The 26,285-nt window shown below is 38.3% G+C and overlaps 1 protein-coding gene across 3 annotated transcripts; it reads right to left on the bottom strand.

The window, feature by feature from the left end:
- Positions 1-1,665: 1,665 nt before the first annotated feature.
- camkk2 (calcium/calmodulin-dependent protein kinase kinase 2) lies at positions 1,666-25,915 on the bottom strand. 3 transcript variants are annotated; one of them, XM_088070933.1, is made up of 18 exons: positions 25,548-25,915; positions 18,682-18,975; positions 18,020-18,361; positions 15,777-15,824; positions 14,826-14,879; positions 12,698-12,749; positions 12,380-12,513; positions 12,173-12,209; positions 11,984-12,005; positions 11,793-11,881; positions 9,622-9,821; positions 9,325-9,378; positions 9,133-9,206; positions 8,891-8,978; positions 8,246-8,377; positions 7,378-7,481; positions 7,112-7,165; positions 1,666-4,858 (listed from the first exon to the last, which is right to left on the bottom strand). In XM_088070933.1, the coding sequence occupies exons 2-18, from the start codon at positions 18,907-18,909 to the stop codon at positions 4,786-4,788; spliced, it is 1,785 nt and encodes a 594-aa protein (XP_087927059.1). In that variant the 5' UTR covers positions 18,910-18,975; positions 25,548-25,915; the 3' UTR covers positions 1,666-4,785. The 3 variants fall into 3 exon arrangements, with proteins under 3 accessions (XP_087927059.1, XP_087927057.1, XP_042364871.2); XM_088070931.1 differs by having other exon boundaries at positions 25,542-25,914; XM_042508937.2 differs by lacking the exon at positions 7,112-7,165 and having other exon boundaries at positions 25,542-25,913.
- Positions 25,916-26,285: the final 370 nt, after the last annotated feature.

Here is a 26,285-nt window from a genome sequence, read left to right on the forward strand (position 1 = left end):
TGATTTACCGTGTACATCAAACAGCAGTTTCTGTTTGGATTTTGGTATCAAATGGTTTTAAACAATGCCATGCACATTTTAATGTGTTTAATTTATATGAACTTGATGTTGATACAATATTTTAGCATGAAATTCAATCGCACAATGGGTAAACCTTTAATCGTTTGAGACCTGAGCAAATCGGTATGATTTCTTTCAAAAACATGGAAAGAAAGCAATGTGCAATTTAACAAGAAATGGCCAAATATTTAGCAAGAAATAAATAAAAAGTTGCAAGATTTTTTTTAAATAAGCAAAAGAGAAAAAGAGAAAATGTCTGAAAATAAGTAAAAAAGCAAGAAAATAGTAATAATAATTTAAAAAGTAAAAAAAAAAAAAAGAATAAGTATGTATTTCTCTATGTAACATAATTTTGAACATATAATTACAAAAATGATTTGAGACTTTTTTCTTTTTTTCTACTTTTCTAATTTTCCTTATTTTTTTATAACATCTGATAACCTCCCCAAAAGCTAATTTTCAGTTCATTCCCTGTACATCTTTTACTTTGTTTTTCTTGCCAAGAAGCCCACTATGTTTCCCCGTGTTTTGGAAAGATATCTTCAGGTTTCACAGGTTTAAATGCTTGTGAAAGGCATCTGAACACCTGAGCACAAAAAAGTGAATTTGCTCCAGGTGTTAAAGGGTTAACATAAAACCTCCTGCACCAAAGTCAGAAGTTAAATTATCATTTGGTTTTATTTAACTCTTAAAGGAAAATAAAAGGGAACCTGAAAGTCCTCAATCTTTTCACAAGTAGGTGAATTGCAATGCTTTGAAATCAGCACAAGAGGTCAGTGTCTCACTCTGTTTCCGGAGATGTGTGAAACCATCACTGAAGTGGAGAAACTGAGGGTCATAATATTTTATGCTGACAATAAACTCTCATGCAAATATCATCACTAAATTAAGATGTATATTAAGGATAACTATTCAGTTATAGATTCAGGCAACTGGTGGAATTTGGTAAATCTTTTCATTATCATGAAGTCTTTATACTATTTTTTTTTCAAGGAGCCCTGTTAGTAATATTCATTAATCCCTTAACACCTGGATTAACATTAGTTTTCTTGTGCTGCATTCTGATGCCTTTAAAATGCCTTTAAACCTTTGAAACGTGAGCAAATTGGTGATTGATTTCTTTTAAAACAAAAAGATGGGAAAAAGCAATCAGCAACTTGGCAATTAAATTGCTAAAAAAAAAAAACACTTACTTTTTTTTACTTTTCTTTTTTTGTGTTAATTTCATGTAATTTTCTTGTAAACAAATAAATAAATAAACTAAAAAAAATTTTTACCGAACACACGAAATATTGTTTGCATAAAGAATGAGTCGTATATAAATAATATAAATATATATGAACTATCTAGAAATGTTGTAAAAATCACCCAGTCAATCGAAACAGTTTTAATGCAGAAAAGGTTTAAATGCATTAAATTTGATACAGTTCAAATAATATGTCAGATGTAATACATTTTTTAAAAAGGTGCTGTTGTCATGTTCAATAAAGAACCAAAACATTGAGGCTCTGAGGAGATACCTCTGAAATGTTACGGTCCACAGCACAGACTAGTGGCTCATTTCTGCAACTGTGAAGCTCAAAAACATTCACACCAAACATTACAGAAAGGCATTAATATTTTATTCAAAGATGAACAAGATACAGTGTGTATAGAATAATTAATTTAAAGGTCTCATTTTGTTGTCAAGGACCTCTCATGCTATGACAATACAGTGGTATGTGTTCAGTATGTTGGCATGCATTTAGGGGAAAAGAGCCCCCAAGGCTCTTTAGTGAAATAAATTCACACTACAGAATGCAAAATCATGTGAACGATAAAGGTTAATAGTCACCTAGTCCGGCCCTTCTTGCAAGAATGAGCAAAGACTGTATTGAGACAAACTACAAGTTTAAATATTGTATGTATAAAATATTTATCTTACAGCTTTTCTGTGGCTTGCACTGCCACCCTGCAGTCAAAACACTTTCAATTTATTCTTGTTGGTCATGGAGGGCAAATTATTCACACCAAAAGGGAACTTCATGTCTTTTTTAGATAAAAAATAGCAACTTACAGGATGTCAGAATGCAAAATATCTTGTGAATGCGTGGAAAGCGTGTTTAAATGAGGTAACATTTCACAGTATAACACAAATTGAGGCGATTCTGCAACTAATTTTCTGCGCATTAGAAGATCATTGGCTTTCATCGACAAGTTTCTTCTTCGAATTTACAGTACAATAATTTAATGGAAATATAATCTATTTGGAGCACTCCGCAGTAAGGAGCACACATCGGTTAAGCAGAAATTTATTAGAATCAGTCAACCACATCCAGCCACTGCCAGGGTGTACCACTGCACCACACAGAGAAAGACACATCATATGCATAGTACTAGTCTTAGAAAACAGACAGTTCAGCGTGACATGCAAGTAGTAAGTTAAAAAAAAAATCCAAAATCCCTTTTCTCATAGCTTCAACACGTAAGCGCTGAAGTAATTAGTTTGTGGAAGCATTAAAAGTTATAATCAATATTGTGTCAATATTCTAAGTGCCTTTATCTACACTGAAATATTTGAGAAAACAGATCAACAAAAGGAACAAAAGTAGGAAAATGCTAATTTACTGCTTTGGGATCATCTAAAGTGTAACACATCAATATATAAAAAAGTAAATTTATAATTAATGAAATATTTGCAGAGTGGCCTACTCCTCCAAACAAAGATGACAACATTTTTAAGGTCAACACCTCGACAGGTATGTCATGCATAGATTTGTACAAAAAGTCTGCAGCTGCACTATGCTTCCATCTCAAGACTTCCTTCAGTAGCCAGCTCTAATAGTTCAATGAACAAATACTTTAAAGGTTTTTAGTTACTGCACTATACTGTACAAAATTAGACACAGTTGAAGTTTTTGGTGTCCTGAAAATGTGCCGTTTTAAAATAACACCAGTGACTCTTACAATACGAAACAAATAAAACATTCACGATTTCAACTTGAGGTTCAATAGTCGTTATTTTGTGTTTTCAGTTCACACACAAACATCCACTTTGAGAGGTGAAACAAAAACATGACAGAGTTGGAACATGTGAAACGCTCATTACCAGCAGGGCCAGCCCTAAACTTTTGGAGGATTTGGTTTGGGGGCCCCTCATTGTAATGTGTTGTTAGCAGCAACACTGTGTTTAAATAGACTACAGTAAATACTGTATTTGTCTATTAACTCCAAATCCTATGAATGGTCCTCTTAAACCAACCTCCAAATGTAATTTATTTATTTATTTAATTGAAATTATGGGCAGCAGTGCAGGCAAACTGATAATGTCTGGGTAAATAAGTAATTTCTTTACAAACACATTATAAATGTTAAAAAAAAAAAAGATATTTGAAAACACTTAAAAGACTGTTAAGTTAGCTGCCGTACCAGCTCCTTCACAGGCAAGCCTCTAGCGTCTCCAAGAAGAGAATAGTGCTCATTTTTCACAAATTTGAAACCTAATTTCATATAAAATTGGCAATAATAATAATATGATATATTTTGTGAGTTTTATTTATTTATTTATTTATTTTTAAGTTCTTTATTATTATTATCCCCCACCCCCGAAGACCATCAGCAGCTGCTTAAATTGCTCAATAGTTAGGGCCGGCTCTGTTCCTCAGTATAACACACACAACCTGGTGTGTCCAAACAAACTGGTGAGATCTGATTTGTGAGAACAATTTGAACCACTGCAGATAATGACTGAAGAATAATTTTAAACCAACACATTTTTCTCATATGCATTTGGTAGTTCAGTACCCTCATTGCTGAATTTGTTGTAGCTCTGTGAATTTAAAAATATATAGCAAACACTTAAAAGTCATATCTCTTAAAAAAAGATCATCTAAAAGCACAAGCTTTGCAAAAGAATTAAATCCACTTTTTCTTCTTCTTCATCTTGTATGCTGTAATGATGATTGTTCACAAAGCAACTGTTTTTAAAGCTTTCTATTGATTGTAGTCAGTGGGAAACTTCGTTAAGACGGCTCAAGATAAGACTTAAACAAAAATTGCGTCAAACCAGTGGGTCTATGAGCGTGCAAATGTTCATAAATAGCTTATAGAGTGCTTGCATTGGGAATGTAAACACATGCATTCAATGAAGTAAACATTTTTTCACTCCCCTTTTTCATTTTGGGAAAACTGTACAGATACTTCACTCTAAAATATGTTACAAAACTGGGCACTGCTACCCTGAAGCAGAGTGAACCAGACAATCATTGTCAAGAAGACTAACGAGAATGTCCCCGTAAACCGTCACCGTGCGTCGCTGTTCCCATGCCCTGTGTACCTGAAAGAATTGTCAAGTAAAGACAAGGAGAAACACAAGTGGCTAGACTACAGTAAAACATGAAACTGTACAGTTGAAGCCTGAGACAAAAGCATGCGAGGACTATAAATGCATGCAGGAAAAGAGAGGGAGAGTAGGTTGGGCAATAAGAGCTGAAGACAGGTTCAAGATTGACTGGGATCCTCTCATGGAACAGTCCCACAACCCCAACTGAACCTTGTAAGAGGAGAGAACAGAATAAAAGATTTAAAATTGTTCTTAGATCCTTTTTTTCTCTTTTTTTTCTGCCACACTCGTCCACACTCCCAGGAAATGTACACAGGCTGCCAGTATAAAACTGTGAGTAAAGGGGTGCTGTGCTGTGTGGTTGCAGGCAGGAAAATACCAGCGTGCATAATGAACCCTCTGCATCAGGAAAGAGCCTCATCCTCTCCCACGTAGGGCAGGTCCATACTCCTCATGCCATCACCACTCTCTTGCTTCCTAAGAAACACACCAGAGACACAGCCTTAGATACAGCGCTGCTGTGGGCCTGCCGTCAATCCTGCATCACCCAACCGAGAAACTGTTAAGCTATGTTTAGGAACTGAAACCAGCCATTTAAATGTTACAGAATGTGAGGCAGCAAGCATTACAGAAATGCTGTTGGGCAAGTTTATATATCAGACACAAGGGGGAATCAAGAAACTAAAGAAAAGGGGGAAATGGGGAAAGGGGGAAAAGTCATATTAATCATTTGAAACCTGAGCGTATCAGCTTGATTTCTTTCAAAAACATGGGATGAAGGCAATACACAATGAAGGAAGAAATGACCCAAAGATTGGCAAGAAATGAATAAAAAGCAAACAAAATCACCTAGTAAAAAATAACAGACCGAGAAAAAGTGCTAAAATAATTTTGGAAAATAATTGTAAATATGTTATGATGATAATTATAAATATAGTTTTTCCCTAGCTTTTTATCCTTTTTCCCCAGAAGTTTTCCCTAGCTTTTTCTAAATAATTTTCAAAATGTACTATTTCTTGCAGTTTGTGGAGCATATCACACCCAGTCGCTCATTGCCTTTTTCCCCCCTTTTTTGGATGAAACTGCACCAATTTGCTCAGGGTTTAAAGGTTTAAATACTTGTGAAAGCTGCCTGAAAGCAGCACAAGAAAAGTGATGTCGCTCCAGGTTTAAAGGGTTAAAGAAGTCAATCATTTATGCCAAGGAGAGCCACAAAGAGCTATTAAAGTACAGATCATTTGGAGAGTGCTTCATGCAAAGGAAGCAGCTTATCAAAATAAATGGATGCTCTAGCTACTTAGTGACTGAGTGAGTAGAACTTAAAGATGTTGCTTTTTTGTGTCAGACAGGCATTGATTCAACTGCATTTTAGTATTTTCAGCAGTTTAGAAATGTGGTACTATTACATTTAGCTAAATTGCACATTAACACTTCAATGCCAATCAACACAACACCACATACTGCAGCTGCAAAGTTGTATCAACCCCTCTCTGACAAAATCAACACTGGATTCTAATAAGTTGTGCTTGTGTTAAAGGAATACTTCACTGTTTCTGCTGTTTAACAACAGCAAAAGTATACCAAAATATGTTTTTAAACTCTCACGCAACTCCTGCAGTATAATCCAAGTCTTATTTATCCAGTTGTATGCTCAGTAGTTCCCAAACAGACCTTTCCAACAGAGAACTGATCAGAAAGTAAACCTTAATCAAGACATTCAAGACCATTGCTGTGAACACAGGAGCTGCTTGTCTACCACTGCCTCAATCAGTTCATTTGTTTTTGTTATTTTGTGACTTTGGTGTTTTCAAAGGTTAGTTCAGATTAAGTCAAACAATAACACAAGGAAACTACAGATGTCGGAGTCGGTGGTAAAACAACAGCTGCTATGTTCAGTGAGGTAAAATTACTGGTTTTGTCAGTGGTGTCTGGCTTTTAACAGAGCATGGACACGTTTTACTTTTAGTTCAGTTCCCTGACTTAAAGGGCTATCTGTGGCGAAATCACCACATGACTGGATAAATGAAACTTGGATTATACACGATGGGGTCTGTAAGAGTTTCTAAACGGATGTTTTGACATAGTTTTGCTATTGTTAAATGCAGTCACCCATGACTTTAATTCATCAAGAATTTTCTCTGTTTTAGGATTCGTCACAAATTAAAGTTTATATGGAGTAAGTAATTGATATACAAATGGTCTTTGGGAGGTGTAATATTCCTTTAATGATATTTTCCATCCCGATGATATTATGTATAATTCCACAGATCAGATGCTGAGAACACATATATATAGATTTCTGTAAATATTTATCCACAGCTCTGTTTACTTGACCTTGTTCATACAGTAAAATTCATCTTCAACTATCTAAATAACTATGATTGCAATAATTTGTTGTACAGTCAAGTAGGAATTTTCTACATTACACACCACAAGCTTCACCAAAAGCACCGTTAGACATGAAATACACAGTGAGTCATTTATTTATGACAGACTCTAGACCACAGCACAACAATCTGCTAAGATGGCTTGTCCAAACACCCAACAGTCCAAACAATTTATAAACCAGCACATGCTAGTTTACAAACTCGTTGCACGTTGAGTATTTGACCATTAAAGGCATACTGAGAAAAAAATGAAGCTGCTTATGTCATGCCAGGGGTATAAAAGTATACTATCTAGTACTTAAACAGTACTACAGCAGGCAAGAATTATCCTAAAGTTATTTACCTTCGCTGGTTACAATGAATGTAGCAGTATCTCACATTGCCTGCTCTGCCTTTCCTGCAGGGCAGGTGAGGGAGAAGAGAAATAATAACAGGATGCTTGAAAGACATCAGCTGGCTATACTGTCCTCTGAGAGGACCCAGCAACTCTGAGTGAGAATGCGGTAGAGACAGCAAACTGCTACGAGTACTTTTACTCCTAATATTACTGGAGAACCGTTGCTAGAGACAGAGTTTAGAGTCTGTAGTGTGTCTGTAAACAATTCTTACGTGAGTGTTTGCCCCGGAGCACACAAACTGCTGCGGTCCTCTTTACGGCCCCAGTCGAAGGGGTTCCCAAAGGAGCGCTTCCTAAGCATCGTTCTCACCAGAATCTGAAAACAAAATAAGTCAGCAATATAACTAATACACAATATAAGGTGGAATGAAAATCAATAAAGCATAGTATCACAATATTTTGCCCTACAATATTGTATCAATACATGGACACCAAGTACAGATTGTTTTAATTATAATCATTATTAATATTCACATATCTAACTTTTGGTAGCCTACCAGAATAATGAATAAATTGGGTTTTTTTTTAGTCTACTGACACATTTTGTTGTAATAAAAATGATTTCACTAGACCTTTAACTGCTAATTAGAGATGTTGACGCAAAACAAATACTGAAATAATTACAATTCTTCCGAAACACTCACAGTCTTTTGCAACATTTCATATAACCTAATGTAACTAATTACAATAAATTGACGCGACCAAATGACTCATACATCAGCTCTAGCACAAGAGCTGATAAATGAAAGGGCAATCGGGTAGGTGGTACAGGTGTAGTGGGGGTGGTGTGATGTGACTGAAATGTGGCATAAAAAATGTAATATAAAAACTTGATAAATATCCTTTAATCTAACAGAAATGAACAGAGAATGACTGCTTAATTTGCTCCCGAGAAGCATTCATTCTCAGTGAAGTCTCAATAGGTGACATGACGCACTATCATGCCTCTCTCAGAGTAGCTGAAGTGAAAACAAATTGCACCCATTGGTGATATTTGATATAATGACACCAGGCAACAAATCAAATCTGGGCACGACTGTTGTTTATTAATGCGAGACAAAAACAAGTTCATAAACTCACCACTGTAGCCAGGCTCGGGATGTGTTTAACAGAATTTTCCACCTCCTCCTCCGTCACCTCAATCAGCATACAACAGTTGTCATCCTCCGGAGGGAGAGGCTCAGCACCATGCCTCGTCACCCACGGGTGCACCTGGACACAAACGCGAGCAGAAGAAAGGAGTTCTTTATGTATTTTATTATTAATCCAAAGAAACAATGTCTCTGAAAGCACACTAGGACACATTTTAAAGAAATGATGCCAGTGCAAAGCCCTTTTGAAGTAGATCAAGTAAAGCTATGCAAGATACATTTTTTTTAACAAGACAAGCACATCATTGATGGACTTCTATAACTGTCATATTTCAAATTAAATGAACAGACAAACATAGAGATTGGCCATAAATCTGTATCTAAGCTGACAAACATTTCAATTCAAAACTGGAAGATGAATTTCCTCCAACCAAAAAATGGTTTATATTAATTCACAGGCAGAACAGGGAAAGGCAAATGTATTTGTATAGCACCTTATCATACGCAAATGTTATTCAAAGTGCTCCACAGTCAAAAAAAAGTTCTGTGTTAGGTGATTTGTGGCACACTATGTAAAACTGAATGTGCTTAAATGCAAAATAATGGAAACCAGCAGTTTAAAAGCCGTGTTTACCTTTATCTGTGGGATTGATATTCTGGTCTCTGGATTCTTGTCCAACATTCTCAGCAACAAATCTTTGAGATCATCTGAGATGTCGGCGCTGTTAAGACAGAAAGATTCACAGCTACAGACTTAAATTGCATTTATCATCTGATGAAATAAAAGATGAAGTGAACAGCCATTTAATCATATAAATAAAACCCCTGGGTGGTGATAGTCTTTTGACAGAGGATGACTGGAGGAGCAGAACTGACCGTTCAGGTAACTCCACAGGTTGTGTCTTGATTTTCTGGTGGAGACTAAGGATACGCTCGTCCATAAATGGACACTGTGGATGAAAGGTTTTAAGTGAAGTCCAGCAGATTGTAATCTGTAGAAACCCCAAAAACAACAACAACAAAGTCACTGTATTTACTGTATCTATTTTTGCCAAAGCACACACTCACCGCTCCAAAGACGAAGCAGTAAAGTGTCACTCCCATGGCCCAAACATCCAACGCCTGCATGATAGAAAAACATGATAAAAGATTTTATGTTAAGAGATTGTTTTTTCAATATATGACAGATGAAGTCCAAACAAATAGCATTCAGTCCCCAGAACAATACGACAACTAGGGAAGTAAACTTTGTATGAATACTAATGAAATTTGGATTCATATAGATTAAGTATAAAATAAAACAAGCGTTCATGCATTTCTGTAAATCATCCCCAGAGGGCACTGTTTGGCCAGCTGCTCCTTCACCTTCCCAGAGAAGTTCTTTCTGGTCTCTGAGAGCGCTTCAGGGGCCAGAAAAGCAGGCGTTCCCACTGTGCTGGTCAGGAGGGCATCAGCCCCCTCAAACTGGTTACTGACTCCGAAGTCTGCTATCTTAATGTGTCCGTCTTCTCCCACCAACAGGTTAGACGGTTTGACGTCTCTGTGGATGATCCTCTGGTAATGTACTGTTAAAACAGAATTAATAAGAAAATATTATAGCAACAAGATCCCATCTGAGGTACCCTGCTTATGGTTAAGAGATCATGGATACTCGCTTACAGAGTCTTACAGTCTGGAGACTAAAAATCACATTTGAAAATTTTCAGTACATACATTTTTAATTGTAAACAAATCAGTTGTTGGCTTGATGGGATGTGGAGGAATCTCTGGCACTCTGTCAGTGCACTTAGACAGAAAGCTGGTTAAACATTTCCGCAATAGAGTGATGAAGTCATGAGTCCTAAAACACGGAAGTCAGCTAGCACCCTGTTTGTCACAGAGCTTATTTTTGGCGATAACAGAAAATCCCATTCAAAAATCTCATAAGGTTTTTGACGAAGGAACCAGTGTGACGGTAACTTCCCGGTTGGCCTACAAAAATATGATACCCCTTCACCACTCTATTACAGCCGTCAAATGGTGTTTATAACCTCACTAGCAAGCCTCGTTCAGTTACGTTTACTTATAGTGAGACAAAATTAAGGTTCTGACAGTTTCAGTGTCTCTGATGCAGAGCCCTTCCTCTCTTTCCCTCAGTACTACTCTCCTAGACCACAATTCTTGCGAAACCTCTTCTCCTGTGGTGAAATACATTGAGAGCCACTGAGGTGATGTGACATGAGTCTCGTGGGTGGCTAAAGTCAAGAACAGTGCAGACGAAGGACCTGTGTTAATGGCAAGGTAAGAGCTGTAGGATGAAGGCAGATCTAGATATAAGAGAGCTTCATCTTGATACCACGATTAAATTTTTAAATAAGACATTCACAACTCAGTAGATAATGGACCTTTATCTTTTAGAAAATGACTACAGGCATGTGCAGCTAATTATGGGATATGACTGTGCATTAGAGGGATAGTATGAATCTTAACTTAACCATAGTGAGTGCAGCGTCGGTCTGCACATTTCAGTTTGGAAAGCCAATGGACTGCAACTAAATAGCGCTTTTCTAGTCTTCAAAGGACTTTACAGCACAAACACCCATTCAGACAGGAGCATTTTTGGATTCAGTATCTTGCCCTTGGGCTACAAATGCTGACCGACCTTTGAGTTGGTAGACAACCACTCTACTGACTGAGCAAGACACCCCAAAAGCAGTAAAGACTAAGGAAGCTAAGCAATGCACAGCTGTGGAGGGGGGCAGCAGCAAAACATACCCCCCCCCCCTAAAAATGTAACACCTACACTTCACAATATATTTTGAACCTTTTGAAACCTGGATGGACATCAGTTTTTCTTTTGCTGCATTTGGGCCCCTTTCACAAGTATTTAAAACATTGAAAGGAATTTCCTTTTCTGTTTTTGTTTTTTAATTTTCTTTTTTTTGTGCTAATTTTCAAGTCATTTTCATGTAACTTTTTACTTTTTTTAGGTGGCTAAAATACGCTGTGATGCTGACCTCTCCTCAGCAGTACATCGCTTAGCTTCTGTCTATGACTCCACCCTGTTTCTCAAAACTGGGGGTGTGCCGACTGCCATCTACTGTATGTAATACACTGACTGTGAATAAGCACCTCATATACCCCATTTACAAGATCTAAAGGATCCCTTAAGCTTAATTAATTTTGCAATAAAATTGTTTCATTTCAAGGAGGTATTAATCTGTATTGGTAATATTGACTGTTTATCTGATATTAATAGTAATATTACCACGCCTTTAACAATACATTTTCATAATCTGTGTTGGACAACTTCGAAAATTTCTTTTCTCTAAATATCCATTTTGTGCTACGAGTTGAAATTGAAATTGAATCTGACAAGAACCTATATTTATTGCAGCTGGATGAGTAGTGATATATCACTTTTATATCAAATTGTATCTAAAAGCATCACAAATCATCTGAGAGGGACAGATACACAACCCTGATCACCCTCATTCTTAATGCTCTACCATGCAGTCATACACGGAGCGGAAAAAAAGGAGGTTTGACAGACTCACAGTATTCGATTCCCCTGAGCAGGTCTCGGAAATAAAAGCGTGACTGGTCCTCGCTGAAAGGTTTATCTGTCGGCACCTCCATCACAGCCCTGAGTACATAAACACACACACACACAATTAGCAATCATAACTAATGAGATTGAGCTCATTCCAGTGACACAATCATTACCATAAAAGAGGCTTTAGCTTACCCTTGCTTGACCAGCTCAAACACTGTGACAAAAACACAGATAAGGTTAGTGTTACAAAGACACAATCTAAAAAAAACCCAAGATGAATTTAAAAAACTTTGTTTTACGCTTGCTTTATGCATTACTATATGACTGTATGATGTGTGTGTTTGTGTTGTTCTAGAGGCTGATTGTCTGGCCACAATGTACCCATGTACAGATGGTCCTCGCTGGGGTCATCCAAAACCTGGCACCAAATCAGAGAAATGGAAATCAGTGTAAACACACATGCATGCACACATTTACCATGGGAATCTCAGACCGTTGCAACATTAATCGTGGCACAAGATTCTGTCTAAAATGTGTTTCTCAGATTAAAAATAAATGGAAACAGACAAAATATCTAACAGCACATACCTCTACTAATTTCACCACATTAGAATGGTCTAGCTTTTTCAGGATGGCAATCTCTTGATAGACTCGCTCCAGGGGTCCTTTGGGCTGAGGGGGACCCTCCGGGGCTGCTCTGGCTCCACGAGGGGGAGGCCTCCCTAATGGACAGAGGAGATATGGGACAATGAGGGTGGGCATGTGTGACAGATGATAGAGAGACAGTATAGCACAGAAGACAGGGTGGGTTTCAGTACTGGTATGCAGTGTTCATGTACCACTGAAGCATTATAAAAGACTGCGCTCTCTGCTGTTTAAACCATCTGCCCCTGGCTCCAGACTTACGTGGGAAACCCGCCTGTCTCATCAGCCTCTTCTTGGACAACACCTTCATCGCCTACAGGAGAGAACAGGAGATGGATTTGGACGGGGGGGGATAAGAGAAAGAGGCAGAGCGGGTGGGAGAGCCCAGTGGGCAAGAGATCCAGAGAAAAGATGAACAGAGAGGTAGACAAAAAAGAAGAGTGAGACACAGCACAGTGAGACGAGGCTTATCTGACAGTGCACACACTCACACATCTAAGGATAAATATCTCTGTGCCTATAAATTTATCTCCTCACCTTGAAAATCTTGTGTGACTGCTAACACTAACCAGCATCGTCAGCACAAAAGATTACAAAAGCTAGACTCACAAAAGAAAAACAGTGGTGCAAAATGATAAATTACATGCGTGCATGTAATGCACATGGCCTCATCATTCCTCATATAAAAAATGAAAATGTAAAGTAAACCCAATAATAATATTTTGTTGTAATTCATATAATATATTTGAAACAATATTTATATACTTTGAGACAGTATTGCAGTTTTGGGATGGCTAAATCCACTTAATAATACAAGGATACACGTAAAACACATTCAGGGCTAAAGAAACTAGTATTTCTGCCACTCTGCCTGGTCTGTGACAGGACTGCGACATTTGTAATACAAGTGTTTGTACTTGCTAAATAAAACAGCATTTCTCAGAGTTTTTCCTTCTAAAAACTATTAAACGAAAGAATTAGAAAACTGGGAATGGAGATCAAATAAAAGATGCTTTCAGACATCTACTCCAATAACTAATGTGTGATTGCATTTATTCAGGGTGTCTACAGGCATAAGACACTATTTAATGCTTTTTAAGACTTTTTCAGGATAAATTTTAAACCAATTTAGGACAGATTTTTGGACAAATAATCCTTCTCTTATTCAAGCATTACCAGTATAAAGGTAAATAGTATATATGTGGTCCTGTGCAGAGGTAGGTTTTATGTTGGTATGTGGTTTTTAGAGTGTTTTAGGGTCTACAGAGCCATAACGATTAATTGATTAGTCAGCTGAAAGAAAATTAATCTCTAACTATTTTGATTATCAATTAAGTCATTTTTTAAGCAAAATTGTCAAACATTTGCTGGTCCTAGCTTACTTAATTCAAGAATTTGCTGCTTTTCTTTGTCATTCTTAATGATAGATAAAGAGTCTTTGTGTTTTGTGTTGGTGGTTGGACAAGAAGCAATGTGAAGACGTAACTTTGGGCTCTGGGAAATTATGATGGGAAGTTTTCACAATTATTTTCATATTTTACAGAATAAAGGATAAATTAATTAATTTTGAAAATAATGGATAGAGATTAATCAATAATAAAAATAATTGTAATTACAATCCCAATCAGAAATGTCAACTTTCACACAAAAGGACTCATTTTGACAAAATTGAATTACCAGCTGGATAAATTAAATAAGATAAAAATTGTTAGCTGCAATAAAGACCTCAAAATTTTAAATTTAAGACATTTTAATATAATTTACACAACTGAATTTAACACATTGTAAGACTTTTTAAGGACCTGCAGACACCCTGTCATTTCATTGCTCTGCCTTAATTTTGGCAGTCTTTGCACATGGGAACAACTATTGTAGCTGACAAACACTGAGGCAGTGTTGAACAAAGAGCACAAAGTGTGACAGCTACATTGTTCGCTGGATATTTTCCCTGTTCTGCGAAAATATACTTTTTTTCATATTCTCAATGCCCTCAGTTATTCTGGCAGTGATATAATCACTGAATGAGGCATGTGGGCTTTGTCACTTGGGAGGAATATTAAAATAATCCTCATGTCGTCGCCTGTCAACATCATGCAGCTTAATGAGAATTATACCAATAATCATGAAAAGCAAACAGAAAATCTCAAGCTGGTGTGTTATTACAGAACTCAGCGACGCACAATTAACTGAAGATGTTCTCATATGTGGAGGATTCACATGAAATCGCACCAGTAAGTGTGACAAGGGGGGTTTGATTGTGAATAGTTTTATCTGTGTGTCTGGGTGTGACAAGTGATAACAACTGAGAAAGAAGTGAGAGAAACAGAGACAGCGTTAACAGTTTGGGGAGGGGTTCACATCTGTGTATGTGTGTGCATGAAGAACTCACGTAGTATGTGTTGTCATCTTCATTGTAAGCCAGTTTGACAACACCATAGGAGCCCTGGTCCAGAAAAGAGAACAGCAGCCAGCAAAGAGAGATAGAGCAGCTGTCATTCTTCATGTGGAAAACTAACACTCTGGTGCAAAGCAATCTAAATAAATACAAACACACAAACATATACACACACATACACAAGGGAAGTGTGTGGGCTGACAGTGTACGCTCAAGAGTACCAGCTGCTTCAAAGTGAGAACACAGAAATTCAAATCATCTCTCCCGCTCTCTTTCATTTTTGATTTCAGGCTAATTAAGGAAACTGGATCTGGTTTACGCTATCAAGCTTGCCTGCCCACACACAAGAAATTCAGGATAAAAAAGAGGCCCAATTAGTAGCCTGTGTGCACAAATTCATGCCCAAAAACATACAGAGAAAAAGAGAGAGAGAGAGAGACAGAGAGATGAAGAGGGAGCAGGATCAGTTCCTGCTGGGGGAGCAGATTGGAGAGGCAGCACAGACCTCATCCTACAGTCTCAGAGATGATCTGATAACAGGAGCCTCTCCAACAGTCCTGAAAGCCTCTAATTGTCTCAGCTGAACACAAAACTACACACATTAACGTGTCTACCTTCATGCAGAAATTCACAGCAGCCATTCTGTCTTATTAAACCCACAATACTAAAACTGTACACGCACACACATACTTGTATCCACTAAGCCAACCCTTAAGAGAGCGCTATTTATACCAGCCTCTCACCCATCTTCCAACTCTCCCATGGCCTGGGAGTTCACACAGAGTTTGGGAAATGAGGACAGCCGGGAGAGTGGATGGCAGAGACTGTTACTGCATGTCCTTGATGATGTGTGCTACTTGACAGACATGCAGTAGGCGGCGGGGAGAGGAAAATGGATGAAGAGTCAGTGAAATGGAGCAATCAGTGAGTTGTCTCTGATGGTACCTTTCCAATCTCGTCTTTCAGCTTGTACTGGTTGAGCTGAACGCAGTCCTTGGAGAGAAAGAGAGAGAGAGAGGGAGGTAAGAGAAAAAAGGAAAAAATTATTTCAAATGAAATCACACTGGCTATTGTAGCACTAAAATACATCATGAGCATTCTTATAAAATCTGCTTTTCCTAACACACCAGATGAAATCCTGTCTATTAGATTTCCTCTTTCCTCCTTTACATTTCAAAAGAAACTCATGCATGCAGTGTTTTGTGCAATGGATTTCCCAAGGGTGCTTGATATCTGCCAACTGGAGACACATTTTCTGTGCTTGTCAGCGTGTCAGACTCTACAATCACTGTCCCAGTTCAGTTTGTCATTTTCTACCTTTCAGTCAAAGTGAAACCTCTACAAATCCAGATTTGAGATTTGAGAGGTGAGATGTGTTGCCCAGCTATCACTGTTTTGTAGAAAACCTATATTTTTTGGCGTTCACCACAGAGGTGCTTAAAGTTTTGATGACTGGGTGCCAATATAGGGAGTCAGCATGTCACCAAGGGCTGCAAAGGTTCAGGACATAATGATGATAATAATGCAGAAACACGGCTTCACCCATGAACTTGTTGTAGGATTTATGATTGGTCTCATAGTGGCACTAAACTTTAAATTCCTTGAGCAACTGACCTGTTTGCAGATAAGAAGCTTTATCTGACTAGAGTATAACCAATGTCAGAGTACATAAATATTTACTGAAACCTCCTTTTCTCTTCAATCATACAGGGTTTTTCTGTGCTGGTTTCTCCATCTCACTTTCACATTACACTACTGAATTGTCCACTGAAATTGCCAATTTTATCTAACAGCACTTGCATAAACGACTGAATGTCATCTCTGTGACACTCACAAACTGACACTAGTTGCCAAAAAATCCAGTAAATTTTACAGGCAGACACTTTTTAGGGGGGCGTGATTTGATGCAGTAGCTGAGTAATGTTTTAAATGTAAGATAGTACCACGGATAAATAAACTATCATTTTATAACAAGTTTTCCACAACAACAAATAAGACAACAGTGGAGGAGGCTGTTAACGGAACTGTGGATGTAGACAGTATTGATCTGTGAGTCCAATAAATACATTGCAACATGTTATATTACAAATGTGTCCCTTTTTGCCTATTTTTTGTCCTTGTCCTTGTTGTCTCATAAGGCTGTATCTCGCTTGCACTACACTGCACCAATGATCTGTGGTGGTACTGCTCCATTTCATCCTTATCTGTAAGCTTTCAGAAAATGTGGACAAAAAATGGACTGAATGAACACAAAGAACAAAAAGAAGGTTGACCATATCTAACTTTGAGCATAAATGAGCCCTTAGACAATGAGTGCTAGGATTCAGTGCTGAGGACAAACTGAACCCATGAAATGATTCATACAAACAGGATGCTCTGACTAACTGGTTCTTCATTAAAACACACTTCTAAATGTAATTCATCTGATTGTTACTCTCTTGAATAGACTATTAAAAGACATAAGCGGCAAGAAAGACAACAAGATAATATGAATATACAGAATTGACAGGAACTACATGACTAACAGCATTATGTAATAATTTACTTACAGTGATGTCACTCAACTGACAAGGAAGTCTCCACCATAAGAGTATATTTTAAAATAGGTCTCCTTCTTTAATATTTATGTGTATTTTATTCTGTAAAAGAAAAAAGCAACAAAAAAAGACATACAAGACAACCTCTGCAGCTTCTAAGAGAGATTCTACATACTGTACATGACATTTACAGGTTCTGCATCTATGTGTAACAGCTATTATCTACATCTATTATTATTATCTATGACCTTACCTTTGCAGGCTGTACCAGTCTGCTGCTGCTTTTAAGACAAATGCACATGTAGTTCTGCTCACTTTCAGACAAGTATGACGCTGATATTTTGATAAGTAACAGATGTTCAAGATGAGCCTGGCTTTGTTTGGACATGAGCTAGTTTGCTCATTCATGTGCAATGTTTTATGCACTGCACAGTCCTTACGGGAATTCACTGGTCAGATGGTGCAGAGACCAGAAATTATATAATCGGAATTATTATTACACTGGCTGTGGACTCATATTAGCTGATGTCCTGGGATTTCTTGATTGACTTACTGTAATTATTGCATTATTTTGTGTTAGTGGTTTGTTGTCCCAGGCAAGGACACAATTTCAAACACTGGAACCATGTTAGTCTCAAAGTATGATCATACCTGTAGGTCTGTGATGGACACACTGTGGGACTCCACAGTGGGCCGGCGGGGCAAGCGTGGAGATGAGTGGGGTGATGTGATGGGAGAGTAGGGTAAGGATGGGTAAATATAGCGCCCGTTGAGTCCCGGTGAGCTGCAGGGTGATGTTGCAGTTTGCGAGCGCTCCTGCAGAGACAGCTTCCGGTCTGACAGGTTTAACCTTCCCCTTTGCTCTTGGCCTTCGGGCTGTAGAGCCTCTGACCGGCCGACTGTGTGGGACAGCAGGTCGCAAGAAGAAGTCCGTAAGGATGCCGTCACGGAGGCAGCTGGCTCGGGCGTCTCAGAACTGTCCATTTCTTCTACCTGAAATGTGATGCATTAAAATCTCAATTATTGATCTAATTGCACGTCTACATATGAAGAGCTGTCTCTGTATGGGTACTAAATAATGGTCAATATGTATTCTTTGTATCAACTTTAAATAAGACAATGCAGTTTGTGCTTATTTTAGTATATAATAAAATTAAATACACTCTTTGCCTCCCTTCTTTTGTGTCTTAACAAGATAAATGATGATAGTATTACCTATATAATATAACACCATCCATGGTAACAGATCAATCATTTGTGTGTGTGTGTGTGTGTGTGTGTGTGTGTGTGTGTGTGTGTGTGTGTCATCCTACCTCCTCCTCTCCAGCCTCTCCAGGTGGTCTGCTGGGTTCGTACTCTGTGACCACGATGAGGGACTCCATGGGGTCTGGTGAGGGCATCTCAGAGTGGGTGTTTGAAGGTGGAGCGGGACAGCTGCACAGCAGATCAGGCAGGGGCTGTGAGGGCTGTGCTGGGGGTGCATGACCGCAGGAGGCCGGCGGCTCAGCAGAGGGCCAGGGGCTGACATGACAAGGAAACATGGTGCCTCTTCACAAAGACTGACAACCACTGCTCCATCAGATGACAACCTCAGAGGGAATCGGTGCCTAAGAAACAAGATAAAATTGCAGAATAAGAAAACACCTGCAGAGAACGATTCCTGGCCTTTCAGGCATCTATAGCAACAGGTGAAGTCCTTAAAGCAGTTACACTCAACTCATGGCCCATCAAATAGGGTCCCACACAGCCCCCAACCATTTTGGTTGGGGTTCACATTGGGGATTGCCAGTGGAGGATCCCCCGCACCCCCACACAGAGGTCCTAGCTAAGCCCCTAACGTCCTAAAATCCTAGCAACATCCTAAAATCCTAGAAATGTCCCAAACTCCTACAGACATCCTAAAATCCTAGAAACATCCTAAAAATGTCTTAAAAGCAAGTTGAGTTTCCCTGCCTTAAAGCGTACAAAATACCAGATAGAGCAAACTGACAAATGAACAGAATGAATATATTGTGCTTTATTTGGACAGTATCCTCCTTAAATGGCTACGCTAAAAAAAAAAAGAGTACAATCACTCTCTTCTAGGATAAGGAATAACAATAACGCTGTATCCATCACCAGCCACCTCCATCCTGGCTGACTCCACTTCCTTCTTTACTGACAAGGTGGCAGTCATCCATGGCCAGTTTACCCTACCACAGAGTATCCCCTCTGGTTAAGGATGTGTCATACAATTTTTTTGCATTTTCCAACATCCAAAGTAGATGACTCCAAATTTATGCTCCTGAGCCATCAAGATACATCTACTATTCTTTCCATTCTCTTTCAAGCCATCTTACCTACAGCCATGTCTGCGATACAGCACAAGATTCATGCTTTATTATGGCTTATGGCTTTGTGTACACTCCCCACACTGTTTAAGCGGGCTCAGGTTACCACTTCGCTGAAAACTCTGACTAGAAGAGTTTCAAGTTGATAACCAAGATACTCTATAACAGAGGACATCTCATTACAAGCTGCGCCAGTGATATGAAAAGCCACCACCTCGTTTGGAAGTATAGTAAACATGATGTGAATGGATGAAATATGATTCAAAACAATATAACACTATATTCAGTACAAATGTAATCAGGGGTTGGCGATATGGCAAATTTACCCTTTAACCAACACAAACATCCCATTTTAGTACTAATGTTTCATTTAACATTAAACAACATCTTTGCAACCAAAACTGGATTTTATTGGCAGAGGCCTAAACAAACAGCAGCCTATACATTATGCAAGAAGAGAGAACAAATATTGATGAACAAAAACTTGTTCTACCTGAAGTACCCTCCTTTACCTATCTCAATGCCCAGTAAATGTCCCTCTGTTTTACAACTGTGGCCATACAGGAACTGACTTAAGGCTGGTCCAGGTAAACAAAAAAAACAGAGGCTAACTGTATCTCTTTAGCCTAGAATAACTGTGACAAAGTATGAATACATTTATATGCACAACTAACATTTAATTACGTTTGCACACAGCTGGAACACATACAGTGTTTGACAGGCCAGCATGAACCAAGTTGTGGGTGTAATGAACGGGTGTGGGGAAAAAACAATCAGAGATGCTGTTCACTAGCTGTGAAACATAAGCAGGCACAGCTCTTTCTGTATGAAACATCCGTGGAGTCTGGACTCCTTCCACGCATTCTGTTAAGTGCTAATTAATGCATGCAAAAACGTCTAGTATCACAAACTTCGGCTCTAAGTGGACAGATTTGACGCCTCTATAAAAGTAACATTTCAGTCTGCTTTTGATGTCAGTTATACAACATGGTTAATTACTATATGTACCGCATCTAACCAAAGCCTTTTTTGCATTAATTCAAGAGGGCCATTTCCATCTCTGGGTCCACTCATCTTATTTATCTGCTTATTATCTGTGAGAGGAATGGAGAGAGAAGGAAAGGAGGGAGGAAAAGAGAGAAAGAGATAGATCCTTGATTTTCGTCATGGTTCTGACAGGATTGTGGCAGTGTGTGGGAGCTGAGTAAATCTCACAGATGCAGGAAAACAAAGGGAAGCCATAAGAAAAACAAGACACTGGGAGCTCCAGCCAAGTTCAGAATGAAGACCATGTGTGGGAAGAGACACCCACTCCAGGTGGCCTCTCTACCTCCAATGCCAGCCTATATATAGCAATGTAAACTCACAAAAAGAGAGAAAGTATCACCACACATCCACATAGAGACTCATATTGAGCATATCTGCTGTATAGAAAAGAACTTTCTTACTGGTTTCTTTCGCCCCTTTCCACATACTGTAACATTTCCATCACAAGTAATTTTTAATATCATGCATTTCCTACATGAAACTGCTTACAACAAGGTCTGTGGATTACCTTGAGTAACTGGGTCATGATATCTGGAAAAAGACATAGCTGTTGAGTTTTTCCAAATATATATATATATATATATTTGATAAAAAAAGCACAACAAAGCAGAAAATGGAGGAAGAAACATATGCATTTTTGGATTTGGGGGGTAAACTGTCCCTTTGAGAGTGTTGCTTATCTCTAGAAGAGATCTAATGTAACATAATTGCACTGTATGACCTCTAAGTTTACCTTGACCATTCTTAAAAGCAGATACTCTTGTGGCATTTACTGTTCAAGTAAAACGATCCTCGTTTTATTCAGCTAAAAAAAGAAGCTCTTGAAATCCAGTTTGACTTTTAACACACACTATCACTGCCACCAAAGCAACACAATATGCCCTGATAAGTGGACTCAGCCTCAGTGGACTAGAGGAAAATATTGAGCCATGACCCTGGATGATAGTCGCACTGCGCAAGCTACAGTAGGCTTTTTATATCCACAGAAGAGAGGCTAACTTACCAAGCTTGACCTACTTTGATCTCAGATAAATTGTAAGACTCACATCAAGGTCTGTTTCCATTCACATCAAGAGGTTTTTGTGCACTTTCTGAATTGGTGATGGGAAAAGGTCTTTATATGATATTATCACTTATAGTAAGACACACAATATCTCTGCAAAACTCATTTTCAGCCCAGTGGGATTTGGAAATTAGCCCAGACTATCAGTCAGACAGTGGTTCATTTTGTTTTGGATGGTTTTATGTCTGCAGTCATTGTCTGGCCAGCCGGACAGTAGCAGGAGAATTCAACAACAGGCAGCAGACCGCCAGATGAGTTTCTGACATCGAGCCTGCAGCAACATTCTCTTAAATTTCTCTTGTATTTTCTCTTAAATTTCTTTTAAGAATCCAAATGCTTTAAACGTTTTTAACCATCCGAATCTGCTCTTACCCAGGTCTGCTCGATTGTGAACCCTATGCGATTGTAAGTCATCTATTCGCACAGGAACAACCCCCTAAACACTATATAAGGTCAGGTGTTGTGCCTTGTGCAAAGACTGGCACATGGACAAGACTGGAGACATGACACCAAAAAAGTATTAAGAAGAAGAATTTCTGCCATAGTGAAATCAATGTACTATAAAATAAACTTAAACAAAGTAAATGTGATTATCCAGAGTGTCTGTACTAGTGTTACAATAAAATCAAAAACCCAGCAAAGACAAACGTTTACTGCCTCAGCAGCAGGACATATTCATATCCTTTACTTATCCTTAGTAAAAAAAAATACTCATACCACACTGTAAAAAATACTCTGTTACTATAAAAGTCTCTGCTTTGAAAATGTGAGGTACAATCAGGGAGATTTACTGATGTGTTAAAAGTAAAAGTGCTCATGCAGAATATTTTAAATAAATGTAATAAATTCAAATCATTCAAATAACTAAAAGGAAAGGCAGCAAGGCAAGATGGAACGATAAAATGTTTCTGCATGAAAAATGATTTAAACAATTAGAAAAATAGTTGACAATCCATTTTATAATTAATCCACTAATCGTTTCAGCTGTACTTGTATGGTTTCATATGGATTGTGAGCAAAAAACAAAATTTTGAATTTTGAAATGTAGAAGTTCCTCAAATTTGTATAGAACTTGAGTAAATGTTCTTAGTTTAATTCCACCACTGGTCAACTGAGGGACGCACAGTTATTGGGATCAATGGCCTTTAACCTGCAAATTCAATAACCCAATCATCATCATCGTTACTCTGAAACATTATCTAAATTTGATTTGATAAATTTGATGATATTAATGCAATTTTTAGATGTTCCTAAAATGCAAAACGTATTTTTCCTTGCACTTGGCAACAATTCCTTGACTGTGAATACAAGATGTTTTTTTCTCTTTCTTGGTATCAGTGCTCTGGACCACACCACAAGAGAAGAGCAAAAATGAGAAAACACTGTGAATCCCAAAATTCAGTAGTTGGATACGAACAAAAATGAGAGGAAATTCGTTTGTAAATCATTTCTTGCATGAGGTTCAATGTGTTGGTGTCAACAACCAGTATTTTCTAAGCTAAGAAAACTACTTTGACACATTTCACAGGTAAACAAATCTGTTTTAGTTTTATCAGTCACCTTTAAACCCAAATAGGAGGGCGCTGGACTCAACCTTTCTGCAAAACTTGTGACATATTACATCTTTCCTTGCTAAACATCCATGGATTAAAAGAAAACGTCCGACCTCGGTGGGCCGAAACAGCTTGAAATGACGATGGTCTGTATCAGTGATAACTGAACTACAAGCTAAAGTCCGAAACTTCCTGACCCCTGCGTTCACAGCAGGTAGCTGAAGAACAAGCAGTTACATTTGATCCTCATGAAACTCCAACAGATGATGCCTCACTCCAGATGCCATCCTGCGCCTCTTATCGTAACAAAAGTCGCGTGACCTGACCTTCGCTATCTGGGCGGGGGGGCTTATCAGAGCTTGCTGGGGGTCCAAGCCATGTTAGCATTAATAACGACACAGACACAGCCCCACGGACATACAAGTACAACACAGGGCCATCTGGAGCTGAGGAGGATCCCCAGCTTCATTAAAAGATCAACAGGGCAACCCTGTCAGTGATCCGCAGAGCCGTGCAAGAGATAAGCTCCTGTAAATGGAGGGATGAGCTTCCTTGGCCAACTTAATCGTAGAGTTATCACACAAACAGAGCTGAATATTACTGAGAATCTGAAAAATGTAATTGGCAGTCAACTCATTTACTCCAAAATACACCACAATTAAATTCTTTTAAAACACTCTTTGCTGTTGTTCAACCATTATTACCAACTACAGCTGCAACTAATGATTTTTTTAATGGTGAAAAAATGGTGATAAATGTTTCCCAAAGCCCTAGATGACATCCTCAAATGTCTAGTTTTGTGCACAACCCATTGCTATTCAGTTTACTGTCAAAGAGGAACAAAGAAACCAAAAAAGTTTCACATTTAAGAGGCTTTAATAAGAGTATTACACTTTTTAGACTTTTAATAAATTACTTAAATGATTCACTGATATCAAATTAGCTGGCAATTTATTTCATAATTGACAACTACTTGAATCGACCAGATATTACCTGGATGCTTGTCTTTGATTATGCTTTTACAGAACAATTAACTTCCATAAAATAGAGAAATGTTGCCAAATTTGTCAACAAAGGCCATGTGGAAACAGTGCTTTCATTTAACTACAAAATACACCACAATTAGTCACTGTTGTGAAATATACTCCTCAGAGTTTTTTACCCATTGTCAGCTATGAGTCAAGTTGATGTCTTCAATTGATTATTTTATCTGACTTACAATCTAAAACCTGAATATATCCAAAATGATATTCAACCGAGACACCGAGCAATATTCATATTTTAAGAAATAGGATCCTGAAATGTCTGGCATTTTTGTTTGACTTGGACAATTAGCCTTATTGATTATCAGAGCAGGTTTGTGGATTGACTAATAAATTAATTAACAAATCTTTAAGGTTGGCCAGGGGGGGGGGGGTCTGTATTTAAACTGTATTTATAATTAGAATAATTTATCTAAAATTATTTTTCTTGTTTGCCATTTTCTTGTTTGTTTGTTTTTTGTGCTTATTTTCAAGTAATTTCCTCATGACTTTTTTGCATTTTTTTAAGGTTAAATTGCTCGTTGCCGTCTCCCGATGTTTTATAGGGGAAAAATTAATTTGCTCAGGTTTCAGGGTTAGGGGACCTACAGGACGATATTAGATGTTTTTTTTCCCTTTTCACATCAATGCAACTCTGGATTCTTTACAAGCAACACAATATAACAATGTAAACAGGGACGGTTTACATTAAAACCCACAGCAGGATTAATTTACTTTGAGCATAAATGTTGGCGCAGTCAGTCCATTATACCAGCACTCATTACCTCGTTTCTTACATTAAACTCTGCAATTTCATAAATTCAAACAACGGTCTGGCTCCCTTAGTGCGGCGACGGCTATCTTATACACACAAAAGGGAATTGACATAGTTACCGTAAACACTGACAGGAAAAGAAATACCTTGTTTTGATCGACGGTGTCACAAATTCACGGGGAAAACGAGTGTTAGCGTCCCGCCGAGCTAACTTAGCTCTAAGCCCCAGAGCCCAACGGCTCAGCTAACGCTAGCAGCTGTCAAGATACAGATGTTGTTGGGCAGGAGTCAAGGATGCTAGTACGGCTGAGAAACGTCCGATGACAACGCTACAGTAGACAGTAAAAACCAAATACTATCTGTAAAAAAAAAATAACTCTTACCTTCACCTGTTTATTCGGCCTACAAGTCAGAAATGTGGGTTTCCTTCTCCTCGGTCGGCTGCGGTGTAAGTAGCGTCTGTACCGCGACAGCTAGCTAGCTGTCAGCGGAGCGGAGAGAGACTGATAACCGATGTTGTGATGGACCAATCCAGCCCAGCTGAGCTCACAGGTCCCGTGCCACACACTGAGGAAGTGTTGGCGAAATTACACAGGCAGTGTGGTAATCGAAGTAGTTTTAGCAATATGCCTCAGGGAAAAAAAAACGTTATCCGCGGAGGAGGTGTAAGCTGCCTTTTGTTCTCCTTTTCGTTTAACTCGCGACCTCAAAATAAAAACACTTCATGGTTGTTGGGGATTTCTGCTTCAAAGCACTCTGTGGCCGACTAGCTCCCCCCTGTGGTTATTTAGAGAGGTGCACCCTCCAGCAAAGCAGCTTTGTGGGCTCTGAGCAGGACGTCTAAGTAATTTTGTTGGAAAAAGACAGATTGAATTGCAAATACTATCGACTCCACGGGAGATAAATGCCATATCCTGTTTTTTGCACATTATTGTTAGCTAGTTGTATTTTCTGCTTACTGTTTGCTAGCTTTTATATTTTATTTTGAATGTTACTATGGGCCAGTTCTTGTGGGAGGAGTACTTAGATTATTTAGTAAAGTCATTCCACACTGGAATAGTACTCAAAAGTATTAAATATATGAGTACCGTAATGAAGAATAATTGAACAAACCACCCCAAAAACTA

This window comes from Plectropomus leopardus, chromosome 20 (assembly GCF_026936395.1).
Source record: "Plectropomus leopardus strain MGB_pleo_1.0 chromosome 20, ASM2693639v1, whole genome shotgun sequence".
NCBI classification, from domain to species: Eukaryota; Metazoa; Chordata; class Actinopteri; order Perciformes; family Serranidae; genus Plectropomus; species Plectropomus leopardus.